Source organism: Nuphar pumila, chromosome 3, assembly GCF_984573655.1.
Source record: "Nuphar pumila chromosome 3, dmNupPumi1.hap1.1, whole genome shotgun sequence".
NCBI lineage: Eukaryota > Viridiplantae > Streptophyta > Magnoliopsida > Nymphaeales > Nymphaeaceae > Nuphar > Nuphar pumila.
Window position 1 is genome coordinate 127,191,800 of NC_143251.1, and position 15,200 is coordinate 127,206,999.

A 15,200-nucleotide genomic window follows, 5' to 3' on the forward strand; every position below is an offset into this window, starting at 1 on the left:
TGTGGTCCTCATTCACGGTATATAGTTGTTTATCATAGTTGATGTGTTTCATATTTAATTTTTTTTTATAATCATGTCTACTAACTTTTTGAAAATATATATAGGCTTTGAATCGCTTTGCGACTACGGTGGAGGAACATAATGCAAGGAAGGCGTGGCAGAGGGTTGATGCCAATCGATTTGCAGACATGCTGCACAATATGAAGACTACAACAAAAAAAGCATCTGGCGGAATAGATGATTCACTACAGTGGAAGGGCCATGGCCCTATTACTATCAGGAGAGATTATTGGGATGGAATGTGCGACAAGTGGGCGGGGGATGCATTTTAAAATCGCTCTGCGAAGGCTGCACAAAATCGAGCGAAAATGCCCGAAGCCCATCTACACACAGGAGGATCTAAGACTTTTGGGAGCCACCTGAATTAAATGGTAACTCATAAATATATAATATTAATTTTATAAGTATTGTTGCAAACTTGTTTACTAAATCTTTTATCATTTAACTTCATAGGAAGCAGAAAAAGGAGGCATTGTACTATATAAGGATGTGTTTATTGAAACACATAAACAGAAGACCACGGGAGACTTCGTATCAGAGAAGGCGAGAACGACAACGATATGTATTTATTCTATTAATAATCATTGCAATATGCAAGTTATCATAATGTTATTATTAATTATTAATGCATACTTTAAACATTATTTTGTAAGAGGTATATAAGCAACATATGATAGAGCGATATGACGATGACGCTACTCAGCATCCATCATTTGATCTTGCAGCATGAGTGACTGCAGCAGGTAAACCCAAAAAGGGTCGTGTATTCGGGTTTGAGAGTAATATGAACACTTCACCTGTTATTGCTTCTTCCAGTTACGACTCACAGACTTCTTCCGTCGACATAAGCTCCAAGCAGCATCCTATTCTTTTCGGTGATGATGTACGCCAGATCGTTAAGGACATAATGCGTGACTACTTTCATGAAACCGTCGCTGACGTTCTCCGAGCTGAGTTCAACATTTTTTTGCTGAACAGGGAAACTTCGATTGCAGGTCCCTCTCAGGTATGAAAGTTTCATACAATATATTGCATTTCGTTAGATTTCATGTAACTTTGATTGCCTTAACATATTCAGTTTTTTTTACTGCCTTAGAGCACATATGAGCATGGTAGAATCACATATAAAGTTTTTCTGACTTTCTTAGAACACATATGAGCATGCTAGAATCACATATACAACTTTTTGCCTGCCTTAAATCATATATGAGCATGGTAGAATCACATATAGAGTTTTTCTGACTGCCTTAGAACACATATAAGCATGCTATAATCACATATTCAGTTTTTTGATTGCCTTAGAACACATATGAGCATGATCGAATCACATATATAACTTTTTGCCTGCCTTAGAGCACATATGAACATAGTAGAATCACATATAGAGTTTTTTGTCTGCCTTAGAGCACATATGAGCATGCTATAATCACATATAAAGTTTTTTGCCTGCCTTAGAGCACATATGAGCATGATAGAATCACATATAAAGTTTTTTTTACTGACACATATGAGCATGCTATAATCACATATTCAGTTTTTTGACTGCCTTAAAACACATATGAGCATGCTAGAATCACATATAGAGTTTTTCTACTGCCTTAGAACACATATCATTCATGATAGAATCACATATAAAGTTTTTTGTTTTACCTGCCTTAGAGTACATATGAGCATGATAGAATCACATATAGAGTTTTTATGACTGCCTTAGAACACATATGAGCATGTTATAATCACATATTCAATTTTTTGACTGCCTTAGAACACATATGAGCATGATCGAATCACATATATAGTTTTTTGCCTACCTTAGAGCACATATGAGCATGGTAGAATCACATATAGAGTTTTTCTGGCTGCTTTAGAACACATATGAGCATGATATAATCACATATAGAGTTTTTTTACTGCCTTAGAACACATATCATTCATGATAGAATCACATATAGAGTTTTTTGCCTGCTTTAGAGCACATATGAGCATGATATAATCACATATAGAGTTTTTTTACTGCCTTAGAACAAATATGAGCACATGGTAGAATTACATATAGTGTATAATTTATTTCAATATATTTTGTTTATCAATACTGATTATTCTTTTCTTGTGTAGGTTGCTAGCGATAATCAACGTAGCGGAGCTGAAGGGACAAATCAAGGCAATGAACAAGAAGACACACAAAATCTTGGTGATGATTAGATTAATGTGTTGAATTTGTTCTATTTTTTTTTGTTTCGAAAATGTAATTATTGAATTGTAAATAATTAAACTTGTTAATTTTAAAGTGGAACGATTAATTGTTTTAGTTTCCTTTTATATGAAATTTTATGTGTACTTTATTTTTTATTTACAGGAAATATAAATTATACAGGAAATATAAATTGTAGCGTTTTCGATATTTAATTTTCAAATAAATTTTTTTTATTTTTTTTCTTGTTTGCGACGGATATATCCGTCGCTATACATATAATTTAGAGACGACTGTAAATTTGTTGCCAAGCCGAGGTCGCCATTTAGTACTGACGGATTTGCGACAAAATCCATCATTCGTTATTCCGTCGCAATTAGCGACGGAACTGACGACAGATTTATTCCGGCGCCAGTTAGCGTCAAAAAATTTACGACGTAAGCTATCCATCACTAATCCGTCGCTAAGCTGGTTAGTGACAGATTAACGACAGAATGAGATCATCGCTAATCCACTGCTTTGTTGTAGTGGAAATTGTCCCCAAATGGTAAAAGCTTGGTATATTCCATGTTTCTAAGACAAGTTATATCTTGTTGTTTTATTTTTACTAAAAACTAGATAAGTCAAAATACAAAAACAAAATCTCATGGGACCTACCAAAAATTTATTGCACAACTTGACCTTACACGGGGAAAAGATTTGAAGAAAGAAACTTGGATGGTATCGTGAAGAAGACCTCTTTTAATGGGAAGGGACCAGAGAAGGAATAAACACAAGAATACAGTAGAGTTGGAAAGGATAATTCTTACAAAAATCAACTAACCAATGAATAATAAATGCAACACCTGGGATATCTATTTGCTGCCTTAAAAAGTTGAAAGAAGAGAAGTTTAATATAAAAGGGATAGCATTGGCAAACTCGAGATTACCATACTTTCTAGTAGAAATTTCCCTTTTTTCATATTTTCCTTTTTTTTTTTGGTCGGTTAAAGCCCTATGGATATGATATATATGGTTTGTATAGTCAAAAACATATTTTAGATCTCCCAATTTTGTTGTATAAGCCATTTTTTTAAGAGCTTCAAAAATCAACAGTTCACAATTGAAAAAAAAGGGTTTTGAATCACAATCTCCAATTCAAAGTGGGTTTCCTAATAAATGAACCATGCTGCGCAAATCTGAGGGGTCAAGTTTATCAAATGAAGCTTGCAGTTGTGAATTTCAGAGAGAGAGAGAGGTACTCTATAGAACAGCCAATATTTTCCCTACAAGAAATAAACTCTTGTTGATGGCTAGCATATGAATGACCCCACTAAGCTATGATTCACCTACATAAGCAAGGATTCATTCTTAGTGCAGTACTGCTGCAGACATCAGCAGCAACTGTAATAGGGCCACCGATCTTCACATGGTAGTGCAGGTAAGCAAATGGCTGTACTAGCATGTCCATGCATCTCTAGCATAGGGATGCAAACAGTTCGGATCTGGAACAGCTAGATGTACTGACTGACTTGGGGATGGAGTCAAAGTAATAGCTAATGCTACTGCAAACACATCAGTTCATATCATATGAAACCAATTTACCGGTTATATTCAATCCCGGTTATATTCAATCCCCACCGCACATCTCACTTGATGGAGATGTGTATGGGTCCCACTCTTATAGTTTCCAAGTATGATGCACAGTTCCGAAGTACGATATGATATGCGGGGGGGATTGAATCTACGTGATGATCGTGCGACATGGCTTACTTTCAATGCTATCGCCGTAGTTGTACAAATTTCAGACAACTTGCTCATGGGGTCTCTGCTCAACTGGTAGGCGCGACTTGTTTACCTCACCATGTTTAAAGGACATCGCGAGTTCAAAACCCACAGACGTGCATCCTTTGCCCATGAGCTTGAATCTGGGTGCATTCATGGGTAGGCAACGTCAGATCAGGTGCAATCGTATTGCACACTTTAGTGAACCGCAGTTTACGTACCCTTCATCCTCTGTTGGGCCTGTACTTTAAAGATGGAGGGCAGTCAGGTGAAGCTGCACACTCAAAGCGTGCAATGTGATTGCACGCAAGGGGGACCAGCAGTTTTTAGGCTAATGAGCTTGCGAGTGACGTGATTTTCCTCGATTATCTTTAAAAAAAAATCCAGCAAGTGGGTATTTTGGTAAATCTGATAGCAGTTTGTAAGAGTGACGCAACAAATTAACTTGTTCTTGTGCTGAATAATTGAAAAGGAATGAGCCCAACACAAAGTGGAAGACAAGATAGTTAAGTAAAGGAGAGTGGTTAGTTTGAGGTGGGTGGTCACAAAGTGATCGATCACGGTGGCTTCCACTCCACGCTAGCAAGCACATAGCAGAGATCATTTTCGTATCGCCACCTTGATATGATTGCGTGGTTTGACGACGAGAACCACCCTTGGTGGTGGCCATTACATGCTAGTGGTTCCTTTTTCCTTTCCCCGTTCCTTCCCTTTTCTCAACAGTCATCACCCCCACCAACCAAATGCTTTCCTATCTGCAGACCTAAGTCATGGAGAGAGATCGATCTAAGAGAGACGAATGGAGCGGGGGAGCCGTCTCGAGCCTACTCGACGCCTACGAAGCCAAGTGGGTCTTGCGCAACCGTGCCAAGTTCAAGGGTGAGGACTGGGAGGACGTCGCCCAGCAAGTCTCGGCACGAGCCAACTCAACCAAGACGCCGAAGACGCTAACTCAGTGTAAGAACAAGATCGAGTCCATGAAGAAACGTTATCGTTACGAATGCAGCAATAACAACAACAATGGTGGTAGTAGCAACGTTTCTTGGCATCTCTTTGATCGACTGGACTCGCTGTTAGGTTGCCGGTCGCCGGCTAGACCGCCCCTGCCTTCAACGCTGTTGCTGCTCGAGCGGGGACCTAGTAGAGAGCAGGACGCTGCAGAGGATAATTGGGAAGAGGGGAGGAAGAAGAAGAGTAAGGGATGGGAGGTTGCGAAGAGCATTCGGTGCTTGGCGGAGGCGATGGTGAGATCGGAGGAGGTGAAGATGGAGATGATGAGGGAGGTGGAGCGGACGCGGGCGGAGGTGGAAGCACAACGCAGGGAGATGGAGCTCAGGAGGACTCAGATCATGGCCAGGACGCACTTGAAGATTGCGAGGATGTTCGTAGGAAGGAAGCGCAAGGAGAGCAGGGGATCAGTTGATGGCACGACTGCCGTTGTTTCTGTTGCTGCTACTGCAGCTGTGCATTGCTTGCTTCAGTAGTAACAATACATATGGAGTTTTTCTTGCTTTTATTTCCTCCTCCTAAGTTTTCTCTTTCCTTGTCTTGATTGTGATAAAGGATGGAAATGCTAACTCTTTTATGTTCTCGGTCACGACAGTATATACATACGATAACTGAATATATTAGGCCTCATTTCTCTTCTGCCCCATGGTTTTGAAGTGTTTTATGATAATTCTAAACCGTTAACTGTGTTTAGCATTCTCGATTTAGTGGAAAACTACTCTTGGATCATGTTTTTTTTTTATGAAAAACATATTTTTATGAGCCAAAAAAAATTTGATAGCTTCATTTCCATTGATTTTATCTATTGTGTTAGATGTGAGAAAAAATACCAAAAAAAATATGATTTTTAGAGGGTAGAATGGGCCGAACGAGAAAGTGGACAGCACCAACGCATTACTTTGTATGAGAACTGAACATATTAGGCCTCATTTCTGGTTCCCACTAAACAAAACCTATAGATCACACCTATGGTGTTAGATGTGAGAAAAAATACAAAAAAAAATATGATTTTGATAGGGTAGAACGAGAAAGTGGGCAACACCAACACATTGCTCTATATGAAAACTGAACGTATTCAGCCTCATTTCTCGTTCTGCCGCATGGTTTTAAAGTGTTTTATGATAGATCTGAACCGATAGATGTGTTTAGCATGCTTTATTTAGTGGAAAACTACTCTTGGATCATGTTTTTTCCTGAAAAAATATGCTTTTGTGAGCTGGAAAAAAACTGCTACCTTCATAGCCATTGATTTTGGATCATCAGAAAAACCTGTACCTGTATACAGGTTAGATACCCGTGATTCAAAAGCCAATTCTCACTAAACAAAACCTATAGATCACATCTATATGGTGTTAGATGTGAAAAAAATGTCAAAAACAATGATTTTTTTAGAGGGGCGAAGGTGGGCAAAAAGAATGTGCATATATATACCTTGCTTTTCTGCTAGGCCAAGCTAAAACTCTTCTTATTACCAACCGCACGTTATACATTGACAGGATTCTGGTTGGTAAAAACCTTTGAGGTCCCCCTGCCCAATGGGGAGTACACCCAAATTCTAATGAAAGAAGGAAAGGCTGGAGTTTGGCAGCATAACTGCAATAGACGGCAGATCAGGTGCAATCAGATTGCACACTTAAGTGTGCCACTGCACCTGATCTGCCTCCATCTTCTGTTTGGGTCCCACAGCTGACAGGCTATGTCTCACAGATGGAGGGTGGTCAGGTGCAGTGGCATACTCCAAGTGTACAATGTGATTGCACATGATCTGCCCTCACTGGCAATATATGTTATTAGGGAATGGGTTTCCCAATGGAATCCATAGGTATGAAACCTGATTATTTGGAAGCACATTTCAAATTGACATTGTTTGGAAACATAAAGCACTTAATGGATGAAGAGAGAATGTGTATGTGGGGACAGCGGTACACACGTCTATGTGTGTTCATGAGAATACATTTGCTGCAAATCATTTGTATGTGCAATCTAGTTGGGATCTTAGGATGCTGGTCATTTTACCTTTGTCTAGTATTTTCTAGATGAAAAAGTATAATTCTATGAGTTGAGAAATTTTGAAGCATTTATGACCATCAACTTTTAGATCAAGTAAAAACCCACAAACATCAGAATCCAGTGATCATGTAGATCATATTTACAGGTTCAAATTTTCATGTTCCAAGCCGGATCAGAATCAGTGTAGTTGTAACATGATAGAATCTCCATCCAATTCATTAAATCATTATGTTGTCTATAGAAAAAAAAAAGCATATCTAACTATGCACGTCTCGGTGTAAGAGGATTTAGGGTTTTGAGAGTATTAAGTGTAAGAGGATTTAGGGTTTTGAGAGCTTTGTATCTTGTCATTGTGTTTATTCACGTCTCGGTGGATTTTTGCTTTCCTTTGGAATGTGAAAAGAGGGTCAAACCATGTAAATTTTGTGTGTTGTTTTCTTCTCTATTGGTTTTGTCACTTTTGTGTAATCATGATCCAAACACATACCACTGAACAAGAAAGAAAGGGGCGTGATTTTTTTCCACCAACTTTTGTTTGCAGAATTTTATCAATTTGTGCATCAAAAGCATCCTTAAAAATAAAAGGGGTCTAAAGGACATGCTTACAAAACTTGAGGGCGCAGCTGACTGAGCTACACCCATGTGGTTTGCAATCTAAAATTCACATGCACTGCATTGATAGCCCCAATGAAGCATCACCATTTTGCTTAAAAGGAGTGCACACCATGTCATGATATATATAGGTGGTAGCTGCCCAATCATTAGAAGCACAACAAAAAGCGGGATGACCCTAAGTATCCATCACGCGGCACAATGGATGTTCAGCATTTTTTTTCTGCCAAAACACTTTTAGTGGCGACAAAAGTCACTGCTAAAGGTATGGGACCTTTATCAGCGACTTCTTGTGGCCGCTAAAAGTCCTCCCAAGATCTTTAGTGGCAACTTTTGTCACTGCTAAAAGTTCTACAGAGACCTTTGGCGGTGGCAAAAGTTGCCGCTAAAGATCATAGACCTTTAGCAACGACTTTTGTCACAGCTAAAGGTCTTCGTTGCTAAAGGTCTAAAAGTCTCGCTAAGACCTTTAGCAGTGACAAAAGTCGCTGCTAAAGGTCCTAGTTTTGGTGGCAAAATGATGCTAAGCGTCCATCGCACCGCTGGTAGTTGCACACCTAAAGGTTGTGCAGCTACCACTTTATTTATATATATATATATATATATATATATAGAGACAGAGAATAGTGGGTATGTGCTAAATGATACATGCTAAATGTGTTTTTCTGTTTTTTTTTTAAATTCTATCCTTAAAGATGTGATCTATGAATTTGATTTTATAGGGATCATCTCTTTAAGTGTTCGATTCCGACACATGGGTGGGTTTTTATAAGGTTTGAAAAATTAATGGTCCAAAATCTTTGTAAAATTTAAAGGCTCCAAACGTCATTTTTTTTCATCTAAAATACATGATCCAGGTATGGATTTCTCGTAAACCGACCATGACCAACACATTTATGGGGTCGAAAGTGCGAAAAAAATACCTAAGACCAGAAAAACCCATTTAGCACGTATCACTTAGTATATTTCATTTAGCACCTACCCATTACTCTCTCTCTCTCTCTCTCTCTCTCTCTCTCTCTCTCTCTATATATATATATATATATATATATATATATATATATATATATATATATATATAACCGTCATCAGTTGACTGGCGAATTTATAACACAGCAGAGAAATGCCATGAATATATATCTCCATTTCCCGAACCTTCTTGGCTGTCCTGAATATAATAGATCCAGATAACATCAAGGGAAAGTGGTTAAAGGGGTAGACCTTGTAGTCAAGGAGGGTCTCATTTTAACAATTTGGTTGTCGTCCACACCCATCTTCCTTGCTGCTAATTAAACTGGCGTCTAGGAATCGTTTCACAGCATCATCCATATACTTCTTCCCTTCCCTCACGCTCATCTTCTCGCCTATCTTGTCTGGGAAGCTTGTCAGCTCGTGGTCACACACCAAGACCGCCGCTAGTTGGACCAGCTCCTGCTGGAACTCGCTCAATTTTGCACCTTCGTCGGCTTCATTCCTCCTTATTCTGGTTGGACTAAGGAGTTGCACTGAACCAACAAAAAAGTGTGTTAAGTGCTAATTATATGGATAGGGATTTGGATTTCAATTTGGATGAGAGGCCAATATCATATTCGACTAATTGGATGTTGGCTAAAAAGCTCATATCAGATTCACTTTTTTATATATAAACGGATTTGGATATCAGTCAAATTCGGATATTTCTGGGATTCGTAGCAAAAAAAATTAAAATCAGCAACTAATGATTATAACCAAATATGGTTTTGGCTTACCAAATGCAACTAAAGGGAATCGACTTTGGTCGGATATTAGATAGACCTTGGTAAATCTGTTTCATTGACATCTCTAGTTATGGATCTCCAAACCATCTTGGTAGCCATGCCACAGGGACACACTGTTTGGGGGACACCATGAACGACACTTTAATAATTTATTAAAAATTTCTATGCTCTTATATTGTTAGTATATACAGTGGGAGTAATGGGCTCGTGCTAAAGCCATGTGGTGATAAACTGCGTGCTAAATGGTAGTTTACTAAAAATCCACAGCTGGGTCATGTGTTTTTGATGAAAAAAATGATGTTGAGGGCCTAAAAAATTTACAAAGATTTTGGACCATTGATTTCTTGAACTTTTATAAAAACCCACCCATGTATTGTAATCAAACACTTCAAGAGCTGATCCCTATAAAATCAAGTATATAAGTACATAGATCACATCTGTAGAGTCAGAATTTAAAAACAAAATAAAAAAGCTCAAAAAACATATTTAGCACGCGGTTTAGCACCAAATGGGTTTAGCACCGACCCATTACTCTATACGGTGGTACATATTTTTAAAATTATATATGGGGTAATTTACATATAGGTGCTTGATGTATGAAAAGTTTGAGTTTAGCTGCCTCAGTGTTCGAGTATTAAAGATCAATTAACTTTGTAAGGAGTTGCTCAAATGGCCACCTGAATTAATTTTACTAGCTGGAATTTACTTATTTCCCTAAAAAAAAAGTGAATTTTTGTAGAGCTACAAAAATGACATTCAAAACAATTTCTTGGAAAGAACCACTTGACTTAAATATTAGAAAACTGAGGCAGCGAAACGTAAATTTAACATAATATTGGTGCGTATTTATATAAAATCAGCCTTCTACATTAAAATATTAATAAAACATGCAACATCCTGGTGTCCAACTTTTCATAAAAAAAACAAAACAGTAACGAAGTATCCAATCCGATTTGTACTCGTGTCCGTATCCATGGCACGTGAATCTTACTTCCATATTACGGATTCACAGATGAAGATCTCATCCTATTACGAAAACCTCAAAATCAAAGATTTTGGACCGTTGATTTTTCAAACCTTATAAATTCTGACCCATGTGTCAAAATAGTATACTTCAAAATGAAGTGCACAGAGCACATTTGTACGGTCAAAATTTAAAAACAAAACAAAAAAATTATAAAAAAATCCATCTAACATGTTTTATTTAGCATATTTGATTAAGCACGATATGTATATAAGAAACGGTGTAACCTCTGATGTGTTGTGCCTCGGTCGCAGTCGGGTGTGCCCAACTCGTCTGCATATTTTTTTTTGCTGTGTTTTACACATTTAGCAGCGGCCCAGGACCGCCACTAAAGGGTCTGGAAATACAAAAAAAGTGCACCGTTGATTGCACGCACGGTCAACGATGCACTTTGGTGTGATTATCATTAGACACTTTATGTGTCTGATGATACACCCTGCTAGCTGTTAACCTCCCAGCTAATGAATTTTTGAATGTCTATTTTCATGTTTTCCATAAATCCGATCATATACATATATATGTTGGACATAGTCAATTTGCTAGTGAATGACACACATATAGAGAAATTGGTAGCTGCTCACAAGTTAGACGCAAAATGGGTTTTTTTGCCCTTTCGGTATTTGTTTCGCAGTTCTGACCTTATAAATGTGTCGGGCATAGTCAATTTATAAGGAATTCACTCCAGGATCATGTGTTTTGGATGCAAAAAATGATATTTGGAGCCGAAAATTTACAAAGATTTTGGAAAGTTGTTTTTTTAACCTTATAAAAAAAACTCACCCATGTGTCAGGATAGAATGCTTCAAGAGCTGATCCCTATAAAATCAAGTACATAGATCACATCTGTATAGTCAAAAATTTAAAATAAAAAGGCAGAAAAACCCATTTAACACATTCATTTAGTAGGAGCAACTACCAATCAGTTCACACACACACACACACACATATATATATATATATAGCTCCTAACCTCCCAGCAAATAAGGTTTTTGAAAGTTTATTTTCATGTTTTTCTTAAATATGATCATACATATATGTTCAAAATCAATTTACTAGTGAATGCCACTTAGATAATGTTTCTTGGATAAAAAAATTACCTTTAAAGCTAGAAACATTTATGAAAATCTTAAACCGTTGATTTTCAACCTTATAAAAACCTACATGCCTATCAAAATCGGATGATTTAAGAGTTGACTTCTATAAAATCAAGCATGTACTGACAGATTTAAGTAAAACATGAAAGAAACCTTTCATAGATCCGGTTAGCAACTACCACCTTATATATATATATATATATATATATATATATATATATATATATATATATATATATATCCATGCTAAATATGACACGGTGCTAAATGAAACATTTTATCAAATTTCCTGTGTTTTTTTGAAATTCTTACAATATAGATATAATCTATATGTTTGTTTTTAAGAGAATTAGTTCTCCAAGGATTTGATTCCGATGCATGAGTAGTTTTTTATAAGGTTTCAAAAATCAATGGTTTATAATTTTTACATATGTTCTATGCTCCAAATACCATTTTGTCATCCAAAATACATGTTTTTTAGTAAATCAATCATGCTGAACACATTTGTATAGTTAAAATTTTGAAAAAACAACAAAAATCTGATCAAATGTTTTATTTAACACCGTGCTGTATTTTGCACGGATCCTGTATCATCTCTCTCTCTATATATATATATATATACATATATCGTCAGGCACTCAAAAATCTGACGTTAAATCGGATTAATTTGCACTGCTGATCGTAAGCACAATCAGCGGCACAAATTTTTTTGTGCTTTAACAGTCTTTAGCGGTGGTCTTGACCGCAGCTAGCTGTCAGGAAGCACAGCTAAAGCCTAAATCCAAAAAAGCAAATTTTTTTTATGGGGTCACAGGATACCTTTGGTGTGTGTATATAGCGCGCGCGCGCGCGCGAGAGAGAGAGAGAGAGAGAGAGAGAGAGAGAGAGAGAGAGAGAGAAATGCGTTCAACCGGTCCAAAACAACCTGTCTCCTGTGAGCCGTTCGTTGCACTTGATCCAACGGTCTACATTAAATTTATTTCAAAATGAGGGGAAGGTCGCTAAACAAAAAAATCCCGCCATTTCCAAGGGCATCTCTTTCTCTCTCTCTCTCTCCTCTCTCTTACCTCCGTCTATCTCCCTGCTGAGGAAAACTCAGTTGACCCCTCTCCCCTTCCCTGTGCTCAACCACCAGCAGGAGCAAGGAATCACTGATCCTTTGATGGCTAAGGAATGCGCTAAACACTTCACAATTACACATGTTCTAATATTTGAAATCACAGAACCAGGCTTAAATAATGCCGTTAGAATATCTATTCAGTTTGAGCGAACTGAGGAGGCAACGTGAGCATTTGTTGAACTTGAGAGGGTCGGTATTTTGGTGTTAAACTGGTTCGAGCTTTCTTATATGGTGAGGATCGATTCAGCCTTATTGAGTTGTCTCCCACGCGGGAGGATATCGTTCAGACTTATTTCGTGGATGGGTGTGGTGGTTTGAGATGACAAGCTTTTAGAGTGGTATACATTATAGCCGATAGTGGTAAACTTAACAGTATATGGAAAATTTTCATGACACCTAAACAATTTTAATAGTATGTAGGTTTGTTTCATAGAGGAATCTGGACATTAATCTCTAAAATGTGTGTGCGTCCCTCTTCTCATTTCACATATTATATTTTTAAACTAGGGTGATGAGATATCGAACCCAAGTTTAGCAAAGAGAACAGGCATATTATTAAATAATGGGTGAAGCAGCATCCACTGACCATGCACCACCCGTGCCTGCATAAGTTGTCGTGGGTTGGCACCTTATATTGGCTTGAGTCCTTTGGGATTTTCCTTTGCCTAAGCTCCACGGCTTAACCTGCAAGTAACAGAAATAATTAATACCAAATGGCAGAATTATGGTACTTTGATATTAGCTAAATTCACCTTCCAAGTGTCAAGCAAGACCCTACCACAAAGAATCACCCACTCACTCAATATGACGGTCTGATTTCCCAGTACTTGGCTAGTTCACTTATCATAACACAGTCAAAACAACACAAAGTAAGATTCAGGTCAATCACAAAAATCGCATATCTTACATGAACAACTAAAGGCACAAAAGAGTGTTCCTCACAAGATTAAACGTAGCACTATCATCATTAACCTAAGTACATAAAAAACAAAAAAGAATTTTTTCATGTGCATGTGCTCTTCTAGAGTTGTAACTTTTCCATGTTGTTTGAATCGTCCTAAAAGATAAAATGGCTTCTTCTGTTGTGTAAAAATGATTTATAGCATGCCTTTCTAAACCCAAAATTGTTTGTTGCATTCATTTCATTCACTATATATGTCTGACTTTGATCTTCTAATGCTTTTTCACCAGTCATAATATGCAAACAGTGAATGATAATACAAATTTTAATAAGAAACACAAAGGCAAAGGATATAGAATATGCACCTCCCTTGCACAACAAGAGCAGAGGCTCCATTGGCCGTGTCTCTAAGGCATATTTAGAGCTATATCAGTCAAAAACTATGCAAGGTGCAACATCAAAAAAGCCCTAAAACTTGCAAAAATAAGGCATCATATGATAAACCAAAAGAAAAAAGAAATTGCCATAAAGAAGCAAAAGTAAAGACCACAACTATCAAGAATAATACCAAAGAAAACAGAAATGGCGGGATTTTTTTTTTGTTCCGTGAGCTTCTCATTTTCAAATAAATTGACTGTGGACCGTTGAATCAAGTGCAACTAATGGCTCACACGAGACTGGTTCAACCAGTCCAAAACAAGGGACTGGTTAGGGATGGCAGTGGATCGGGGCAGGGGTAGGGGACAAGGACTTCACCCCCGCCCGGTCTCAAAATCCCACCCTCCATTCCCGCACAAGCTTTGATTTTAACCTCTATCCCCGCCTTCATCCCCTGTCAAAAGGATTGGATCCTGGCCATCGGCTTGACACATGACCCCCTCACAAGATTGTTTTTTTGGGGTTGTTTAAGCTTGGTCATGATTTATATCTTTCATTTAAGTACATGAATTTCAGTGATTAGTTTTCAGTTCTTTATGATTCACATTCTATGTTTTTTAGGTTGTCGCTTGTCCGCTAGTCATCATGATACTTTTTTTGTAACACCTTGATTTGGGACCTTGGGAGTTTGAGTTTGAGTTTGAGTTTGGTTGGTATAAATTTACAGACGAAAAACATACAAATTTTACACAGAGAAAACATGGCTAAAATTATTTTCATTATTTTTCAATAAGTCACTTTCTTTCACAATGTTCATCATTCACAACATAAAAAATAACAAATACAAGAATGTTCAATGACAATAAAGACAAAACTATCAAGTATTCTATCGAAGAAGAAGTCGATCATGTCTTACTTATGCTAGTGTGCCTGAAACCTACTACAAGAAAAATGTTATTTAGCGACGAAAATTTGCAACAGAAATAATTCATCGCAAAGTTACGATGGATTAGAGAGAGAAAACTATCTGTTCCTATAATTGGAATTAGTTGCAGAATTAGCGATGAAAAAATTCTGTCGCAAACGCCATCACAAATTTGTGATGGATTAGCGACGAAAAAATTTTGTCTCAAACTCCGTCGCAATTTTGCGATAGATGAGCGACAATATTTTTTCGTTGTTAATCCATCGCTAAATTTCTCGTAAAACCCTAATGTCATCCTTTTTTTTTCCTTTCTGTTTCATCCCATCGCCCGCCATCTGTCGCCCGTCATCCGCCGCCCA

At 37.5% G+C, this 15,200-nt stretch overlaps 1 protein-coding gene across 1 annotated transcript; it reads left to right on the forward strand.

Moving 5' to 3' along the window:
* Positions 1-4,782: 4,782 nt before the first annotated feature.
* On the forward strand, positions 4,783-5,496 carry LOC149843696 (uncharacterized). Its single transcript, XM_090000954.1, has one exon. It carries the CDS (start codon positions 4,783-4,785, stop codon positions 5,494-5,496), a length of 714 nt encoding a protein of 237 aa, XP_089857080.1.
* Positions 5,497-15,200: the final 9,704 nt, after the last annotated feature.

Excerpts from the sequence above, each read along its gene's own strand:
- LOC149843696 (XM_090000954.1), top strand. The coding sequence starts at position 4,783 with ATGGAGAGAGATCGATCTAAGAGAGACGAATGGAGCGGGGGAGCCGTC.